Source organism: Chaetodon auriga, chromosome 5 (genome assembly GCF_051107435.1).
Source record: "Chaetodon auriga isolate fChaAug3 chromosome 5, fChaAug3.hap1, whole genome shotgun sequence".
Classification (NCBI taxonomy): Eukaryota; Metazoa; Chordata; class Actinopteri; order Chaetodontiformes; family Chaetodontidae; genus Chaetodon; species Chaetodon auriga.
In genome coordinates, this window is record NC_135078.1 from 885,971 (window position 1) to 906,884 (window position 20,914).

The 20,914-nt window shown below is 41.2% G+C and overlaps 1 protein-coding gene and 1 pseudogene across 1 annotated transcript; one reads left to right on the forward strand and one right to left on the reverse strand.

The window, feature by feature from the left end:
• Window positions 1-1,787: 1,787 nt before the first annotated feature.
• On the forward strand, window positions 1,788-4,648 carry LOC143320612 (uncharacterized). The gene is given in 3 exon segments (XM_076730433.1): window positions 1,788-2,230; window positions 2,543-3,429; window positions 3,432-4,648. Coding segments are annotated over 3 exon segments (2,547 nt in total).
• Window positions 4,649-7,171: 2,523 nt separating this feature from the next.
• LOC143320613 (uncharacterized) lies at window positions 7,172-19,147 on the reverse strand (annotated as a pseudogene).
• Between the last annotated feature and the right edge of the window lie 1,767 nt (window positions 19,148-20,914).

The following is a 20,914-nucleotide window of genomic DNA, read 5'->3' on the forward strand; positions in this document are numbered from 1 at the left end:
CGATATTCGCCACTCTGCACTGGCTCCCTGTAAAATCCAGAATAGAATTTAAAATCGTTTTTCCTTACTACCAAAGCCCTAAATGGTCAGGCACCATCTTACCTTAAAGAGCATACAGAACCTTATTACCCAACTAGAACACTGAGTTCCCACAATGCAGGATTACTTATAGTTCCTAAAGTCTCCAAAAGCAGACTGGGAGCCAGAGCCTTTAGCTAATCTCCTCTTCTGTGGAACCATCTTCCAGTCTTTCTGCAGGAGGCAGAACCCATCTCTACATTTAAGAGTAGGCTTAAAACTCTTCTTTTTGAAAAAGCTAGTAGTTAGGGCTGCTAGGGGACTTCAAATGGTACACCAAGCTCGTCTGTTTTCTCCCTTTCCGCCTTCATGTCCTACCAAGGCATGTTACTAAGTTAGCATCTTCCCCAGAGTCTACATAAATATATCATCTGTATATACTATACTGTATATACTACATATATGACATCGGTTAAGAGTCTACTCCTTGGACTCACTGTTACTGTGATTGCATTTCTGTCTCTCTCTCATTGTCTCGTTATTGGGGAGGTACTATCTGGTCCGCTACCTGTCTTGTCCTAGTGTTTTCTTTTTCCCTGGTGTTATTTGTCTGTCTGTCTGTTCCTCTGTCTATGTGTGTCCCTGCAGTCAGCTCAGCCCACCTAATCAGCAGTACACCTGGCCTGCTTCAGGCTGATTAGGATGGGATATTTAAGGACTGCTCTCAGATCTACCCGGTGCCAGATTGTCCCAATCTCTCCGGATTTCTTCCCTGTAATCCCCAGTGTGAGTAGTAATCCTCTGAGTGTGTTTCATATTAATGTTGGATTTTGTTTGGATTGCCACCAAACATGTGCTTCTTTCTTGTCTGCCAGCCACGTCTGAGCACTTTTTATTTGTATTATCTCCGCTCTTTCAGTGTGTGTTTTGTGTTTTGTTTCCACTCGTTTTCTGAGTGCACCCTTTGTTTGTTAGTTCTGCATTTTTATATGCAGAAGCATTCCAACAGGGTCACTACTGCTTACCTTATCTCAGGCTGTGGTATCAGTCCTCCTTAAAAAGGAGAGAATCTCAGGGCAATGTTGTTAAAATCACTTGCAAAAAATGTTAGTTCATGTGGTTATCATAATATTTTGGGAATGGTATGTTATGGGAATGTTATTGGAACAATTGTTTTGGCTGAGAAACAGTGTGAGCTTGGAGATGGGAGCTAAACTGCATAGCTGGCTTAGTTTTGAAGCTATGCTATGAAGACATACGTGATCCACATGAAAAAAACCTCAAAAAACCTTGAGTGAAGGAAGAGATGGCGCCTGTGTGTACGGCTGGCCGTCTGCTCCTCCTGCAATGTATGGTGTTTTTACTGTTTTTATCCATCGGCACTAAACAGATCGAGTCTCTGTTGGTGTAGTCTCGGTGTATGATCGCCAGTCCCTTTTGTTTCTCAGGCAAAATGTCAGAGATGTAGGTGCATTTAATCACGGTGGACAGAATACTGTGCCTCCGCTCTTGGCGGCCCGGCGGAAGTGTCCCCGGCGCCGCGGCAGACACGGCGGTCGGTTGGTGAGGCTGAAACTCCAGCTGGCATGCCCTTCGTCCATTTCCCGGACAGGACATGGATTATTCCCTCCTTTTTCTGTGCCCCGGCGTTTCCTGGATCCCATCGATGTCTATCTGGTACCTGTCTCCGGCTCACCTGAGGGACCCCGGCCCGCCGCCTCTGCCCTCTTCGGCTCTCTGAATGCGGGGTGAACCACCGACTCCTCAGGATGCTGCCCCGGGCTCCCCGATCCACCGGATCACAGGCCCTGGCTCCCACCAGGGTTGGCTTGGTGAACGCTAGATCCCTCACGAACAAGACCTTCATCGTGAGGAATTTCTTCAGCTCCCGTGGCCTGGACTTCCTCTGTATGACAGAGACCTGGATCAGTGCCGGTGAGTGCAGCGCTCTGGTGGAATTTCTACCTGCCGACTGTTCCTACTTTAACTCCCTGCGGACGTCTGGTCGTGGAGGAGGAACGGCGACGGTCTACAAAAATAACTTTAAATGTAAGCAGCGCACCGCCTCGTCCTCTTTTTCTAGCTTTGAGGTGACTCTATTTGAGGTGGGTTGCTCCGACCCGGTGCTGTGTGCCGTCATTTACCGACCCCCCAAATATAATAGGGATTTCGTGAATGACTTCGCTGGCCTACTGGCCAAAATTATGCCCAGGTATGACCGTGTTCTCCGTCTCAGGGATTTTAATATTTACGTTTGTTGTCCTGATAAGCCCCTGGTGAAGGACTTTTTAAGCCTTATTGACTCTTTTAATTTGGTGCAGTGTGTGTCTGGTCCCACACATGAACATGGACACACATTAGACCTTGTCCTCTCTTATGGATTATCTGTGTCTAACTTGGAGATCTGTGACGATGTGATTTCTGATCATATGCCTGTTTTGTTTGAAGTTACTTTCTCCTGTGCTGAGGTTAAATCTAGCACTCCTGTTCAGAGACATCGGATTTTTAACTCTTGTACTGCCAGTCAGTTCTCAGTGGCTTTTGATCAGCTCTGTGTCCATCCTGCCTCTGTTAACACAGAGGAGCTCAGCTCCTGGTTTCACTCCTCCTGCCGAACCATACTGGACTGGGTGGCTCCATTAAAAATTGTGCAGCCCAAAGCTAAATCTGAGCCCTGGTTTAACGAAAGAACTCGTGCAGCTAGACGGGAGTGCCACAAGGCTGAGCGCAAGTGGAAGACGGACAAGCTGCAGGTTTCCTTCCAAATCCTAAAGGATTGTTGGCGCTGCTACCAGAGCACTGTTAAAGAGACCAAAAGAAAATACCTGGCAAACATCATTGAGTCCAATCGTCACAACCCACGTGTGTTATTTAAAACCATTGACACTGTTCTTAATGCCCCACAGCCTGTCAACTTGGAGGCATCTCCTGAAATGTGCAATAGCTTCCTGCACTTTTTTATTGATAAGGTTGCTACTGCTAGGGCTCTCATTTCAGCTCCTGCATCTGATCCCTCTGACCCCGTTCCATTTTCTGTAGCTCTTGATAAGTTTGAGCCCGTCACTCTGTCGTTTTTAGAGGAACTGGTTGGCCATATTAAGCCATCAGGTTCTCCCTATGATGCTGTCTCTCCTCGTCTTTTTAAAGAGGTCTTCCCTAGTATAGGGCAGTCAGTCTTAGCTATCATTAACAGCAGTCTGTCTTCCGGTGTTGTTCCCCTAAGTTTTAAACATGCAGTGGTGCAGCCCCTATTTAAAAAACCTGGCCTTGATCGCTGCATCTTGGCCAACTTTAGGCCCATCTCTAAGTTGCCTTTTATATCTAAAATTTTGGAGAAAGTTGTCCATGCTCAGTTAAAATCCTTACTGGATGAGCATGGTATCCTAGAGGTCTTTCAGTCCGGTTTTAAAACCTGCATAGTACGGAGTCAGCTTTATTAAGAGTTTTTAATGATATCCTCCTGGCTAATGACTCTGGTGACCTTGTAATTCTGGTTCTGTTGGACCTAACGGCAGCTTTCGACACTGTGGACCACAACACCCTGGTGGCTCGGCTACATCACCTAGTGGGCATCCGTGGTACCGCACTGGAGTGGTTTAAATCTTATCTGGCTGACAGGAGTATGAGTGTAAGCCTTGGAAATTCGGAGTCCAGCTCTGCTCCACTGCTGTATGGGGTTCCACAGGGGTTGATTTTAGGGCCCCTGCTCTTCTCTCTGTACTTACTCCCTCTGGGCTCCATCCTCAGAAAGCATGGCATCTCGTTTCATTGTTATGCTGATGACAGTCAGATATATGTGCCACTGAAAAAGAAAAATGCCTTCTCCCTCACACCACTTCTGTCATGTCTTGAAGACATCAAAGCCTGGATGGCCTTGAACTTCTTAAATTTCAATGAGAAAAAAACGGAAGTGATGGTGTTTGGCCCCAGTGGCCCTTGTGAACCCCCACCTGTTGACTTGGGCCCTTTTGCAGGCTATGTTAAGCCAACAGTTTCAAACCTTGGTTTTAAGATGGACAGTGATTTTAGATTGGACCGGCAAATTAGTGCTGTAGTGAAGTCCAGCTTTTTCCAGATTAGGCAGCTGGCAAAAGTGAAGCCTTTTCTTGCACAACAGCACTTTGAAACAATAATCCATGCCTTTATCACATCTTGGCTGGATTACTGTAATGCACTTTATTTTGGAGTCAGCCAGTCCTCCCTCGCGCCCCTCCAGCTGGTGCAAAACACAGCTGCTCGCCTCTTAACTGGGGTGCGTAAGAGGGAGCACATCACTCTCATCCTGGCCTCCCTCCACTGGCTGCCTGTGCACTTTAGGGTCCATTTTAAGATTCTTTTATTTGTTTTTAAATCCTTACATGGTCTCGCCCCGCCCTACCTCTCTGAGCTCCTTCACCCCTATGCTCCTGCTCGGTGCCTCAGGTCAGCTGATCTACTGCTCCTGGAGGTACCGAGATCAAAAAGAAAGCTCAGAGGGGACAGAGCCTTCTCTGTGGCGGCCCCTAAATTATGGAATGAGCTACCGTTGCTCATTAGACAAGCCCCATCACTGTCCACTTTTAAAACTTGTCTTAAAACCCGCTTTTATTCCTTGGCTTTCAACCACACATTAGACTCTGCCTTGTTTTAGTGTTTTATGGGTTGCTTTTATTTATTGTTTTATTGTTTTTGATTGTTTTTTATTGTTTTCTGTTTTATTTTGCTTATTTTATTGTTTTTATTGTTTTGTCTATTTATGTACAGCACTTTGTTTCAGCTGTGGCTGTTTTTAAAGTGCTATATAAATAAAGTTGAGTTGAGTTGAGTTGTAAAAGGTCTAATTAGTATGAATTGGACTGAAACCTTTAATCAGTACCATAATGTCCAAAGGATGTGAAACACACAAGGTTTGAATGGAGTTTCCATCTGAAAGTATGAATGGCCAGATAGACTTGAAAAATTATGGTTGTACCTTACTCAGAATTTCGAGCTGGATTAGCATTATATCCGCAACCCACTTTTAATGCACAGCAAGCAATTGTAAACATGCCTTCATCAATGGGTACCGTCAGTGATTTTTCAAATGATATACCAGGATCTAGTGAGATCATTTGTATATCAGCTGACATTCTTACATTACATTACATTCTTACATTACATTTATCTTACAAGTCTGACACTATGATTATGTGCTTTCTTGGTTACATGATACGATCACTACCACTCTTATATCTGTAGAGTAAATAAGATGTTACAGCCAGCATCCAGTTATCTTAGAATAGCACAACTACCAGAAAGGGGGAGACGTCAGCCTGCTTGAATGATGATGTGCATGAACTGCATCTCTTGTTTTATTTTGTAACTTTTGTTCCTGCCAGTTTTATCATTATCTTTTCTTGATTATCATTGATTATCTTGATTATCAGTCCTCCCAGTGCTTATAGTCCTAGTTATCCACCTCCTGTTTGCCAGGAGTATTCCAGCCTTCATTATTCCATTTTGTTATTTTCATTTAATCATTTTATCCATATTATTCCATTATTGCATTTTTTGGTCAGTGTTTTACCTGTGTTTTGTGTTTAAGTTAAGATTATTACCCAGCTGACTTTCTGTTTTGTCAACCTCGACTTAATTAAACTGTTGAAATTTTTTTACTTGCGCTTTGTGTGATACTTGCACGTTAGTCTCTTTGAGTTCTGGTTGTCACAGGTGCACTCAGAGAAACACTGGCTTGTGTGTGGCAAAGACAGAGTGGAGGAAGCGGAAGAGTATTGTAGTGTGGTTGAGGTCTCGTAGCGATTTGGATGGATGTAAATTAGTGTTAAGAAGAGGGAACTAAAGGCAGAGATAACCCAGCTAACAGAATTTTGTTCCCAAGATGTTCTGGGAACATTATTTTTTAGTTGTGAGGACGTTTATTATACACTCCTACGCAATGTTCCCAAAATGCTAACACTGCAAGTTTTTCTAACGTAAAACCAACGTTACTGTTACATTTCCCCTTAAGTTGTCTAGATAAAAAATGGAAAGTTTTTTCAACATAACTAACATGACTCTACAATAAGTTTGTAACATAAGGCTCATTCAACCTTCCAAGAACATTCTGAGAATGTAGCTCTATATTGGAAAAACTCTAGTAGTTGTCTAGAGAACATTAGGGGGAAACGTTCAGGTAACCTTCCTTGAATATTCAAATAACCTTCTAAGAATGTTTAGGGAACATAACAATAATGGTTTTAGGTCAGGAAAAGTTGCTGTTCCAACATCTCGAGAATGTTGTGCAGGAACATTCGAACCATAATTTTGTTAGCTGGTATCCTTCTGGACCAAACAGGATTTATAAAATGTACCTGTGGCACCTATGCAATATAATTTACTGTAAAGCAGAGCCTATCCCAGAGATCCTCGTCTAATTAGATACACACAAAGTATTTTGCTGCATTGAATTTGACTACCTTCCATATTGACCTCACTTAAAAATTCTCTGTATGCAGATGAACTCTTACTCTACTGGTGAGATCTGCTTAGGTTGATTGCAACTACACTTGGTATAATCATGTCCCTTAACAGTCCATCTGGATATAAAATTAATTTGGTAAAGAGTATACTTTTTTAATTAATGAGAAGGCATCCTAACTCTCATTCACTGATCTCCCCCTTAAAGTGGTCACTAATTCCTTTACTTAGGTGTGCGTGTGATGCAGGAATTTAAGGATTTATTTAAAAAGAATCTACAGCTGTCCCTGAAGAAGGCTAAAGAGTACCTCAAGCACTGAGTATCTCTCCCCATTTCACTGGCAGGCAGGATTAACTCCATGAAAATGGTCATTATACAACAATATTATATTACTTTTCCTGTTATCCTCCCAAAATGTGAAATGTATTTTCAACTTTATCCATGAAGGGGTATTTGGATCCCTTCAGCATTTTGTGTAATATGATATCTTAAGGAAGCACTATTTACATATCTACACATTTAGGACTTGACCCAAAAAAAACCTCTCTCTGTTAAGGACTGAGGTAAAGGCTGAACTCCAAGTGCAGCACACAGACACTGAAGATTTGAATGATAAAAGGTTTTATTGTCACAAAAAATGGATAATCATCACTGAGAGATGTCCAATGTAGGTCTTGAAAGGAGCAGGCAGGTAGGTTAGGTGAGTCAGCAGGTTCTTCAGGTGGTGGACTGGAGCTGGGCAGACTTCGCAGGTTTGAGACATGAGGAGATGATCCTGAGACACAAAGAGAGCAGACTTAGTTACTTTGAAAAACAGGCAAGGCAAAACTCTGGTGCACGCAACAAAGCTCAAGTGGTCGAGACGTGTTACCAGTCCGGTGAGTACAACAATCTGGCAAACACTGGTAAGGAGATCCAGGTTTTTGCCTTCTGGCTTATGACTGTGGATTGGCAGCAGCTTTGGTACCTGATTGGCATGGGGAGCAGGTGTAGGACAAACATACACACATACACAAGGACAAACGTAAGGAGAGACTAACTGAGACGGGGGAAAACACAGGGAGACACAGGGAGGTGGAAAGAGGCTTCCTAACATTCCCTCCTTCATAGCTGCCCCATGCGTTGGAAGGATGGAAGTTTTAGCCTCAATGTCAAGGTCCTAAGGTTATATAATATTATTCATATTCATATATACACTACTCACAAAAAGTTAGGGATATTCGGCTTTCAGGTGAAATTTGTGGAAAATGTAAAAGTTCACACTAGAGTGATATAATCTCATGAAAGTAGGGCATTTAAGGTCATTGAGGTTCTGGGGTACAGACTCATAGGTTTTCTATGGAATTCAGGCCTGAAGAAAGTGCAGGTCACTCCATTTGAGGTACCCCAGTCTCCAGCAGCCATTCCCTAATGATGCGACCCCTATGAGCTGGAACATTGTTGTCCATGAAGATGAAATTAGGCCTGTGTTGTTCATGTAGGGGCACAATGACTGGTTAAATGATTTTATTCAGGTAGTATGGGCTTGTCACTGTACCATTCACAAGTGTAGGGCAGTTTTGTATTGGCTAGACACACCTGCCCACACTATAACAGCACCACCACCAAAAGCTTGTCTGGTGACAACAGTAGCTGATGCATAGCACTCTCCTTGACATATCCAACATCATTGGTGGCCATCATTTCCGCTCAACGTGAATCGACTTTCATGAGAGAACAGTACTGAGGCCCACTGGTCCCTCGTCCAGTGTAAATGCTCCCTGGCCCATGCAAGATGATGAAGCCTATGCCTGTTGGTGTGGTCAGGTATCCGTGCAGGTCATCTAGCACGCAGACCATGCTGATGTAAATGGTTTTTGAATGGTCTGACATGACACTTGGTTGCCTCTCACATCCCTTAAATGTGCCTGGAGTTGAGTGGCATTCATCATCTGGTTCCGCAGAGCACTGTTCACATTAAAGTGGTCATCAGTGTGGGATGTGGCCAAAGGACATCCACTCTGATACTTGCTGGCTGTAATAGCTTCATTTCCCCTGCATGAGATCAATAAAGTTTATTTTTTTTCTTTCATTCATCAGGTAGTCCAAATTTATGCTTTTATTTAGCATTAGCTGTATATTTTCTATAATAAACAGATATGTCTACTCATTCGAAATAATCAGAGGGCTTAATATTAGAAAGATCTCAGAATAATTGGTAACTGCTCTGGGGAAGAAGCTGTTCCTGTGCCTGCTGGTGCAGGAACAGAGGCTGCTGAACCTCCTACCAGATTAGAGAGGGGCAAACAGCTCCCACCCCAGCATGGTATGGGTGAGAGCTGTCTCTGCTGATGCTGCATGCCCTTCTTAGACACCACTTGCGATGGAGGTCCTTGATGGCAGGTAGCTGGGCACCAGTTCTTCAGTCTCCTCAGGAAGTAGAGGCACTGTTGAGCCTTCTTTATCAGAGCAGAGGAATAAGGGTCCAGGAGAAGTTGAGAGGAAGACAGCATTTGAGGTGGGCCAAGACCAGCCTCTCAAAGCATTTGGTGATGATGGGGGTGAGTGCATGCGTTAGAAGTCATTAAGGCCCACTGCAGCTGACTGCTTCAGTACTGGTATGATGGCAATGGTCTTGAGGCATGATGTCAGTGAAGACCCTAGCCAGCTGTTCTTCACAGGCCTTGAGCACACAGTAGGGTATGCCATCAGGGTCAGCAGCCTTACGGATGTTCACCCTGCTGAGTGCAGAACACATGTCATATGTGGAGAGTGTTCATCTGGGTGGGGAGCAGTTTTGATCGCTGGTTGTTTGTTGTCCTGGTCAAAGCCAGTGTAAAAGTGTTTGAGCTCATCAGAGAGGGAGGCATTGCTGGTTGGTGGGGCTGTTTTGTTGGCTGTGATGGCTGTGGAAGTGCTCCTCAATCTGTAGCTTGTGAGCATGTTTAGCTTCCCGATGCCCCCCTTCCGTTCCTTCAGGAGGAGGCCAAGGCCTCTGGTTGGGGAAAGTTCTTATCTGTTTGTGAGTGGTGACATTGACAACACATGTGTTGATGTAATCCAGAATGGAGGAGGCAAATGAGTCAATGTCTATGGATCCTGAGTCCAGCGTGGCCTGGGTGGCGAACATACTCCAGTCTGTGGAGTGTGGCATCTGCTCCCTCTGGCCATACTTTAGCAGTCCTCACTGATGGCTTCACATGTCTGAAGAGTGGTGTTTACCTGGGGAGTAGAAACAGTAAGAGGTGATAAGTCTATCCCAGGTGGGGAAGGGGGGTGGCTTTGTAAGTCTCTGGAATGTTTGTATAAACATGATTCAGGGTTTTGTCTCCTCTAGTGGGGCAGGAGACATCATGGTGAGGACCGAGGACCAAACATTGGTGAAGAAGATAATGGGTAGCATAAGCCGGTGCGGGGTTAGCCGTAGTTTAGTATGTGGACCTTCACGCTTCCTTCTCCTTTGTTTATAATTTCAACGCCATCGACGGTCCCTTCCAGTCGGTGTAGCTGGATCGGTTGGCCTTGTTGTCATGGTGATCTCTTGGGGGATCTGAAGTTTGTCAAATACACTGCTTGTGCATCGAAATCTTAAATCCAAATGTTGTTGTCTGCTGTAGGAAGTGTTCGCAAAGCTGTACTGAGTGATCACACTCAAAATCAGTGGGAAAATAATAATTATATCGTGAGGTCTAGTGAGATGCAGAGCCTCGCATTATGCATGCGCCGCCATATTATTGAGAAACTGAACATTGTAAACTTTGTGTCATTTAGGTTGGCTGTTGGTATAATTACATTTCCTTTTTTAACATTTTGTTTCTATTTAGAAACAAAGAAATATTTGGATACTGCTGTAAAGGAGAGAGAGAATCTGAAACTGTGGAAACCAGCCATTATTATCCACCTGTACTGGATGTTAAGGTTTTGATGTTTTAAGGACCCAAAATGCCACACTTCAACAGAGGAGAGGGGTAAAAGTCAATAGTTTTAATAAATATTCGGAGAATGTGCAAGCAGATGAATCACAGAACTTGAAAAAGACTGAAGAGGAACAGACCAGATGAATGCTGAATCCCATGCTCTCAGAGGGAGCAGACAGACAGAGCATGGATGAGGACAGGCAAGGATTAGGCACCTGAGCATAAAAGGCAAGACTCAGAGAGGCAGAGAGCAGACAAGAGAAAAAGTAATCTTCTTGGTCTTGGTTGTTGACTGACAATTCAAAGAATACTCGGTGAAACACTGGAACCTATATACTTTGGCAGCACATGAGTCTTGGTTGCCTGATTGAGAGCACTTGAGGTTGGACTCAACCTGTCAGCCACATCCTGTAGTCAAACAAACTCAAACATGACAGACAGGGGAGAGACAGACAGAAGACAAAAGGAACAGGAAACACAAAGACACAATGGGAAAAATGTGGATCCTCATACTGGACTGCAGCTTCCATTCTCATGGAGATCCAGATGTGATGGAGAAGAAGTGATAAAGCATGGTGAGCCATGCTCAAAATATCCATGAACACTACATGCTGGTACCAAGTCAAAGTGAAGTCAATTTCATATCAGAATCAGAATCAGAAAAAGCTTTATTGCCAAGTACGATTTTACACATATGAGGAAATTGTTGTGGTGAAGTTGGCGTATGACACATCTACTAAAAATAAGAGTACAAAATATAATGCCATATATATAGCGCCAAATCAGAAGTTACACTATGCATGTGTCCCAATTCAGCGGCTGCATCCTTCGGAGGATGGATTTGAAGGCCAATTACGTCATAATGCTGCGTGAAGGCTGTCCCAATTCGTCCAAATTCGAAGGATCCTAAAAATGCAGCTGACAAATGTGTCCTACTTTTGCCTGTATTCGGAGGATGCATCGCTACTATCCTTCGCCGCCGCCCATATCCCAAGATGCTTTGCGCACCGATTGTTTTTTTTAATAATGGCAACCTGTTGATATGAGGAGCTCAGTTAACTGTTAGCCTTATTAAAACCCTTCACTTACAAATGTTACAAGCTTGCATGTCAACTAATATCTTATTGTAACTGTGAAGATATTCACATCAGGTGAATTTGTAAGTTGTATAATAGGCTACATTTCGCTCCTCTTATGCGATTAAGCGATAGGAGCTGTACGGGCGCATCTCTGCACCCCGTACGTGTGTTTTTCCCGGGTTAGGAGGGAAGAAGTTATGACGTCATGAGGCAATCAGGAAATGCTCTGAAGGCTAGACCGTCCCATTTACCGATAGTTGATGCGGCCAACGGAGGAGCCTCTGAAGGACCCAGCCTCTGGAGACCGCGTAGGCTGGGTCCCCCGAAGGATGCAGCCGCTGAATTGGGACACAGCTTATATCTCTTTTCAGCTCCCAGCATGCACTCAGGAAGAGAGAGAGAAGAGAGAGCAGGAGGAGAGAGAACATACAATACCACAATGCAAGTTCTACACAGAGATGTAAAGTAATAATAATAATAATAATAATAATAATAATAATGATAATAATAAATTGTCAACCTGATTGTACAGCTCTGATTGTAGAGCCAAGCAAGTGTCCATATGTGATGAGTTGGGAGTGAGAATGTGTTGGCAGTCATTGGATAAGAATGCATACAGATGGAGAAGAGGGCAAAGGAGCTCATTGCAGGGAACTCTCTGAGCAAGTAAACCAGTGTAAGTAAAGGTGGTTCGTGGCTCTCCACAGCCAGCCCAAGCTATCAAAGGGGAAATTTTTAAGCCTTAAATATGAAGAGGGTGTCTGCGTCCCAAACCCTACCAGGGTGCTGGTTCCACAGTAGAGCAGCTTGACAGCTGAAGGCACTGGCTGCCATTCTACTTTAGAGACCACAAGTCACCCTGCATTATGGGAGTTCAGTGTTGGAGATAAGTATTAGGGTACAGTTTGCTCTTTAAAATATGATGGTACCTGACCATTTGGGGTTGTTGTAGCAGAAAGACATTAAATTCTGCATTTAACAGGGAGCCAGTGCAGAGAAGCTTATGTGGGAGAGATAAGATCTATTTTTCCAGTTATTGTCAATACACTTGCCACATCATTCTTGATCAGCTGGAGAGCCTTTACAGACATATTGGGGCAGCCTGATAATAAGGAATTGCAATAATCCAACCCAGAAATAACAAATGCATGAACTAGTTTTTCTGTATCTTTTGAAAGAGGATGCCTGCCAGGTTCCATACGGTGGTGCTAGAAGGCAGGGCAATGCAAGCCAGAGTAGCTATATTATTAGATAGTGAGATTCTCATGTTTAGCGGCAAGTACTGTAACTTCAGTTTTGTCTGATTTTAGCTTCAGAAAAGTTGTAGGTCTTTTCAAGACATGCTTGAAGTTAACTTCATAGCTTAGCAATGAGAAAAGAGTGTTTCTTTGCTGATCAAAGATGGCTGAGTAACTAGATTAACTTTATCTTCAGATAATGTATTTCAGGAGTGTTTGGGGCCAAGAACAATAACTTCAGTTTTGTCTGTTTAACAGCAGAAAATTGCAGGTCATCCAGGTTTTAACATCCTTAAGGCATGCATTAACTTTAGCTAACTGATCTGTTTCATCTGATCGATAACTGGCTATTATCTGCATAACAATGGAGTTTATAGAGTGTTTCCTAATAAAATTGCCCAAAGGAAGGATATATAAGGTAAGTAGAACTGGAACAGAACCTTGTGGAATGACTAAATTTGGCTTGCATGGAAGATTGTTAACAGGTCATCGTTAACATGTGCAAATTAAGATTCATCTGATAAATAGAATTTAAACTAGCTCAGTATGGTTCCTTTAATGACAATTAAATGTCCCACTCTGTAAGATCTAACACTACAAGTACAGAGGCAAGTCCTTTGTCTGATGCAATTCGAAGGTCAATTGTTACTTAGACCATTGCTGTGTCCGTGCAGATCATATCATGGGATATGATCAACACATTAGTGTGAAGCCAGTGTTTGGTTTCACATTGATCAGTTTTCAGATTGAGATTATTATAAATCAAGGCAAGTCAGATCAGTCCTATGATTCATATTATCCTTAACCGATGATCAGTCACATTTGTTTATTTGTGAAATATCTCAGAAACCTTGTAAGTGAGAGTTTGATGAACTCTGGTAAACAATTAGGCCATAGGCCAAGGATTAAGTGACTAGTTTATTTGTTGTTTTGTTTGTGAAAGATTTATTGTGTATTTTACTCATTTGAAAAATTGATGATCTGCGCCCACATCATCTTTAGGTGGAGGTAAGCTTTCTGAGTGCTTTCTAGTTTTAAATTTGTCAATTGGTATTTTTTTTTCCTTGTAACCATTTGGTCCGTCCACATACAAAGACAAATTTAAAAATGTTCCAATCTTGTGTTTTGGTGGTAGGCTTAAGTCTTAGTTTATATTTGTTGTGAAGGTGCCTTATTATCTTAACTGCAATGCATAATATATATAAGAATACAGTAATAGTTTGTATTTGTATATAGGTGCAGCTGGGAACCATAAATGCTATATCTGTTACATACTCAGACACACACACACACACACACACACACACACACACACGAGTGTTGAAATCTGCTTCATCGTATAACATAATTAAAGAACTGCATTTGTTGAAGCTCCTTTATGACATAGTCAGTAGCCAATGACAATCAAATGGATTTGAGGAATGAGGGCAGGAAAGCAGGTCCTTAACCACAGGTAACCACAGTCCTTATTATACGTTATCTTAATCGCTGCTCTGGTCCACCTCTGAGTGGACATGAAAATTACTTATCATGTGTCAGGGGGAAATTACTGGTGAAGAATGTGTTATAGCTCTTGTATTCTTCCATCATTCTACCATGTTGATATTACACCCTTCTGCTGAGTAAATGGCCACAAAAAACCCAGGACACTGCATATACTGAAATTAAGGATTGCTGGAGGAAAGCTAGGTAGGACTTGGTAGGTGATTTTCTGTTGAAACATGACAGCATAAATAGAAATTTCTTACTGTGCCTGGTGTTGACACAGATAACTGACATGGGATATACTTGAGTGCCTGATAAGACTGCAGGACATGTAATGCCTCAGTGATCATTATTAGAGCCATCTCTGTTTCAACAACACCAATTTGACTTGCAGTTTGACTGAGGCAGAAACAAATACTAAATAAACATCAGATATTCCTGGATACTATGTTCATTGTGTCAGTGTATGACATCTCCTTGCAGAGCCTCTTATGTTTTCACAGACTATCATACCCATGCATCACTGATGATTAAAATATAAACTGCTCTTTTGCTTACCTGCATATTTCAAAGTGAATGACTGTCACGACTGATAATACTGCTTTGTTGTCCTGTCTGGTGTTGCTTTCGTCAATGAATATTATGACTAAATATTATCATCAACGAACCTTTATCATGTGACGAAAACGAGACGAGATACAACGTAAATGCTGGTCATGTGACGATAACTACAATTAAATATATAATGCAATATTGTTGACTAATAAAAATGAGACTAAAATGTCTCTTCATTTTCGTTGACTAAAAGGAGATGAGACAAAATGTTCTAATGTTATTTCGTCTTGTTTAGTCGCATTGTTATTATTATTTTGTAATATTTCTGTTTCCTGTGTCTCACTTCAGGGGCTGCATCAGGTTGCACTGCGCAGTCGCAGGTGACGTCACTTCCTCAATCCCCATTCGCGGCATTATTTAGAAGATGCAGCTGCGGTAGGTTAGCGTTAATGACAGACAACTGACACAGAGAACGGGACTGATGGCTGGCCAGCTGGTTTTGGTTGGTAAAATAAATATGTTGTAAATTCAAATCGGAGCATCTTCCATGTCTGGAATGGATGTATTCTTGAGTCTATAAGGTAACAATAATATAATAATAAGACAATCTTTTTTGAATTGTGACATGGGTTTGGCTAAAAGAAAATTTTGGTTTCGTCTATACCACAAGGTACTTATACTATATTGACTGTGTTAAAGAGAATTGCATTACTAAAAAGAGACTAAAGTACAATTTCCATTGACTAAAACTAGACTAAAATGTCATCAGTTTTCATCTACTAAAACTAGACGAAAATAGTCACAGATAATTCTGACTAAAGTAAGACTAAAATGCTCAGACAAAATATTAACACCAACATGGATGAAAAAAACACCACATCAGTGTTTACAATTCAGTGATCAGTAACACTTTGCGATGTTGATGTATACTTAACTAGTGTGTACTGTGCTACTGGTACAGGGTACATGGTCCTTGGGTATCAAGACTGAGAGTTAAAAATGTACAATGTGTTAGTTTAACCATCCACCACCTGTGTGTAATAATCACTCCAAAAAGTACTGCTATCAGAAATATATTTTATTTTTCCTTTAACAAGAAACACTTTGTTTGATAAGGTGTAGGGCATGCAAAACCCTTAACAATGACCTAGTACAATACTGCTTAAAACAAGCTTGTAATTGCTACTTACCCTATACAATGCAGCTGTCTGGCACAACACAGAAAAATGTGTGTGTACCATAACACATCTGGACATCAAAGGGCTTGAAATATCTCAAGTCATCAGGTCTAACAACTGAAACATTATGCACCTTGTCAACAACATGAAAAGCATGGAAATGCTCCACAAATGTAGTCTCCATTTCAGATACCAAAAAATAAACTTAATTTCTAAGAAAGATGTATCTATATATATAACTATCTTATTCAGCACTGGCATCTCATTAACAAAATCTGTGCAAACAACAAGACCACTGTGATATTCAATACCATTATGTTTTACCCAGGGTGTGACACTGAGAATGTGGCTCTTTGTCACTGGACTTCTCTGACATACAAACACAAAAGCTGTAGCCTAAGAAAAAAAAACGTTTAACCAAAATATAGCCGATGAAAAAAAGACCAAAGTGATGAATAACTGCACCAAGTGCATTGTGCAATGACATACAAATGTTGCACGCATACATTGTTTAAGAACTTGGCTCTTAACTCTTTCACCTTTGGACTCTCTTTGGTGGTGTCAACATCGATACTATTGACTGTTGTCTGGAGGAAAGTGTTCATGTTGCTGACAGCATTGTCATAACTTATACTGAAAACGAAGTGCACTTTAAAGAGTTTATCAAAGGCTGCCAATGATGTGGTTCCCTGCAGGGGATGAGCTTTTTGTCAATCACAACGTAGTAAGTGCTGATGGCCTGCTTGCAGGTTCCAGAAGCAAGAAGGTATGGTTGGTGATGTCCCTCCTGCTTCTCTAGGTGTTCTTCAAGGCTCCTGCATGACTGTGGGGACGTTACATGTCAAGTTGCATTGTAGTAGTGTCTTATTCTGTGCCATGTTTCCTCACTTCATGTCACAATTAGATCTGTACCTACCTTGTGAAACACAACTAGATGGTCCATGGCCTGAGCTGCGCTGATCTTCTTTTTTCTCTTTTTAGTAGGCTGAGGTGCCAGGATATGCAGGAATAACAGGAAAGATGACATATCACTGTCCCACTCTGTAAGAAGAAGAAAAAAATCTTGAGTATTATTTGAATTACAGGTCTCTTTCCATTCAAAACTATGGAGAAGTATCTCATACAATCCCACTTTAGAGAACTATTCATTTAAGTATATCTATTTAATACCTGTGCATGACACAATGCATTAATTTCATATGGCCTTTAATTGAATACCTGGGCGATCATCAGAGGATTCATAATTGTTCTGATTCCTAACAGACCTCAGCAAACTCTGGAGGACTGGGGTGGTCGTAAGGCTCTCTGCTTCTCTGATCACCTTTCTTTTAAAGGATGTATACCACTTTTCAAGCAGTTTGGCAGCTGTTTCTGGTCCAAAGAGGAGGTTGAAATCTTGATTTATCTGCAGCATCAGAGAAATGAAAGATCATGCTTGCTTAAATTAACATTACTGACAATCAAATGCTAAGCTCATAGCTATGCAGATGCAAATACTTACCAGCCCTTTAGTGTCCAGCAGCCTTGGAAACACTGAGAGTATGTTATCTGATTCATCAGGATTGTGGAAGTGCTGTCTATACTCCAAGGTCTCCTTCATCTTCTGCAGGATTATTTCTCTGTCACTGATGTGGTTCATCAAGGATACAACCTCTTCACAATGCTCTTCATCCAACTGACCACCAATCTGAGGCAGCTCCCTCTCTTGTCCTGGACCAAGGTGGACTTAATAAACTGGCAACTATGCATTTGAGTATTAGTAATCAAAGTGGTTCTTTACAGTGTCATTCTCATCCACTTAATCATTTCTTGATGCAAAAATACAATTCAGAATTAGGTATGTAATTAAGACAAACATAAAACTTACATATCCCTTCCTGGAGAGCGGATCTTTTAATGCAGGGAACAAAGTGACAATTCCCAGGGCATATTTTTCTTCAGTGATTTGCTGAGGGATTCTCCTGCAAAGAAATATAAAGTCAATTCTTGCTAGTTTACAAGCACAAGCATCAGTGCTTCATCAGGCTGGAATAATACTAGTACTTAAGTAATTCAATGCAGAGTTTAGCTTTTTATTATAATTTTCTCCGTCATTCAAGCAAATGCATCATGTCCTCTCACAATTCAACGTTACTAGTGACAAACTATCAGTAATTTGACCCCAATCCACTGAAATTTTAGTTATCAGTCAGCATGTGAATTTGTTTAAAAACATTAAAAACAAAGTTTAATATGTGTTAACTACCTAAACCTACTACTGTAAACTTACCCTCCTGTCTCAACCATGTGTGCTGCAAGAATGTTAACCATCTGTTTTCGTCTACTATCACATAGAGTCCCAGTCTCTTCATACTCCTCAAGCACTGTTGTCCCTCCTGGTTTTGTCTGTAGAATCTGCTTTATCAGCTGAAAAGATTGTAACAGCAATTTCAATTTAAGTCAAGTGCAGCAAACTAGTTTCAGACATTATCATGATGGCAGGACTGCAATGATTAAGTCAAGCCGAAATTTAAAGAAAAATCAAGATTTTTGGGAACAGAACATCAAGCTTCAGAATCAGAATCAGAATCAGGAAAAGCTTTATTGCCAAGTACGATTTTACACATACGAGGAATTTGTTTTGGTGAAGTTGGTGTATGAGACATCTACTAAAAATAAGCTATTAAAGAAGTACAAAATATAACAATATTAATATATACACAAGTCTGTTTTTTCTTTTTTTTTTTGTTTGTTTCTTTCCGGAAACACAGTCTGTTTTTTCAGAAAGAAGATGATGCATTTTAGTTTGTTGAATGACAATTTAAAAAATTATTAAAAAATGAAATGCATGAAACAAATCAGAAAGTGACAACTATGATCTAGACTAGAAATCTGATGATAAACTTACATCTCTGGCTGAAGAACTCTGAATTGCCTCCTCATCACCTCTCTTTCGCTTGGGTGGTCTTGAGGTTTCACTGTCACTGCTACTAATGGACACAGAACGGAAACTCCCACCTGATGAGGATGGTGGTGTGGATGGTGGTGACACAGGTCCACCTGAATCTAATAACAAAAAATAAATAAATACTTTACCTAATTTGTGGCACTGTTGTGGACCAGATTTTGGAATCAGCCATGCACGAAACTACATTAATATTCTTCCTGAAAGATCAATTAAGAATCCAGAGAGAGAACCTCTGTTTTGGCCATTTAGGAACATCTACAAATAGCAGCCAAAACACTATGCCTGACTTTGTCCTATAAGGCTCTGTCCATTCATGCACTATAAACCAAACCATCTTTTAAATTTGCCATTGTTGTGACTGTCCTTGATGACAAAGCAAATTCTGTTTTGTGTGGATAAGTCTGCAAACACTGCTGTTAGAGCCATTTGTGCACTACAAGCAACTTGATAAATAATCAAGATTTTGTTTGTTATTTTATTTGCACAGTGTTTTTGTTTTGTAATGCTAAGAAACTCACAGTAAACTCTTCAGAAGGAAAATCAAGGACTGTGGCGTTTTATTTAACTACAACTACACGCTCGGGTACGACAACTCAGAGGGCTTTCAGTAGTTAGACGGAGCCGCGCTAACAACTGCTTCATCCACCTCAGTGCCGGAATCATCTTCCACAGAAGTCTTGTCCACGGGGATGGTGAACTTCTCTCTCAGAAGAAGCTGCCTGCTAGTATTAATTAACATTTTTTATTTCACAGTTTATTTATCACGACAGCAAGACAGTAGACAAGTATACATCATGCCAGTATCTCTGTCAGTTTTCATGATCAATGGCAATGTTGCATTTAATTTTAAATAATTCGTCGCCTGTCTTTCTGTCTTGCTTACCTTACTTACTTACTTACTTACTTGCTTGATACAGAGTGAATGGTGGATAATATTTATAAAAACGATTTAGGATAGACTTACTTGCTTGATACACATTTAATGATCAGAGTGAATGGTGGATAATATTTCTTGCAATAAAAACGATTTAGGAAACTATCTGTGGACTTTGACACTTTGAAACAAAATTTCGCATCATCCTCTGGACAAACACAAGCGGTAAGAGGTGCACTTGCCCTCTGAACTGATACTTTGTATCACGTAACATAACGTTAAGCAATCATCTCACTTCCCTCCACTGATTAAGCCTAAATATAACAGCTGCGGCCGACCGAGCTGCAGGTTCTGTGGCCAGAGCCGGTTACCTTGGCAACGCGTCACAACGAGAGATATTAAATAGTCCACTCAGCGGCTTCTTGTGAGAAACTTACGATTTTAACGGTAAAAAAATAACATTCACGTATTAATAATTGATTTAATATTCATTTCTTTCATAAGTGAACATGGTATAAGCGGGATAATGCCCTTCGAGGTGTCCATTGTTGAGCATTATCCCTTACTTAACCTACAGGCAGCAATAATGACAGACAGCGCGGTTATGCAGACAAAAAAAAAAAAAAAAAAAACGGGACACAGACGTGTCTGCTGAAATTATGTAAGTTACTGTTTGGAGTAAACTGTTAATAAGTCCAATTTATTCCACCCAAATTCCATTTGGGTACTTACAATATTCCAGCTTACAACTACCAGTAGTTTCAAACAGAGTTTTACTAGCTTACTGTTAGTCCATGGTGTATAAAGATAAACTGAAACAAACGCTAACCATCAACATTATCCTAAATGTGCACATCTGGGCATGTCTGCTTAACATGCAAGTAGGACGGCAGCAACTCGTTAATAATACAACAAAACTTCATCATTCTCCAAAATTTGAAACGACAAGCCAATATGAACACACTTTTGTTCAAAATAGCAATAAAACGGCGAGCTTTGTTAAAGACATACTTACCAGTGACTCCTTCTCATGCTTAATGCGAGTGAAAGAAAACCTTTCCACAAACTGATTTAACGTGATGCCTTGTATTCACCCATTCTCACACACACAAACACACACACACACACACACACAAACAAACACACACACACACACACACACACACACACACACACTAATATATTTGGGAAACAAATAGGCATCAAAA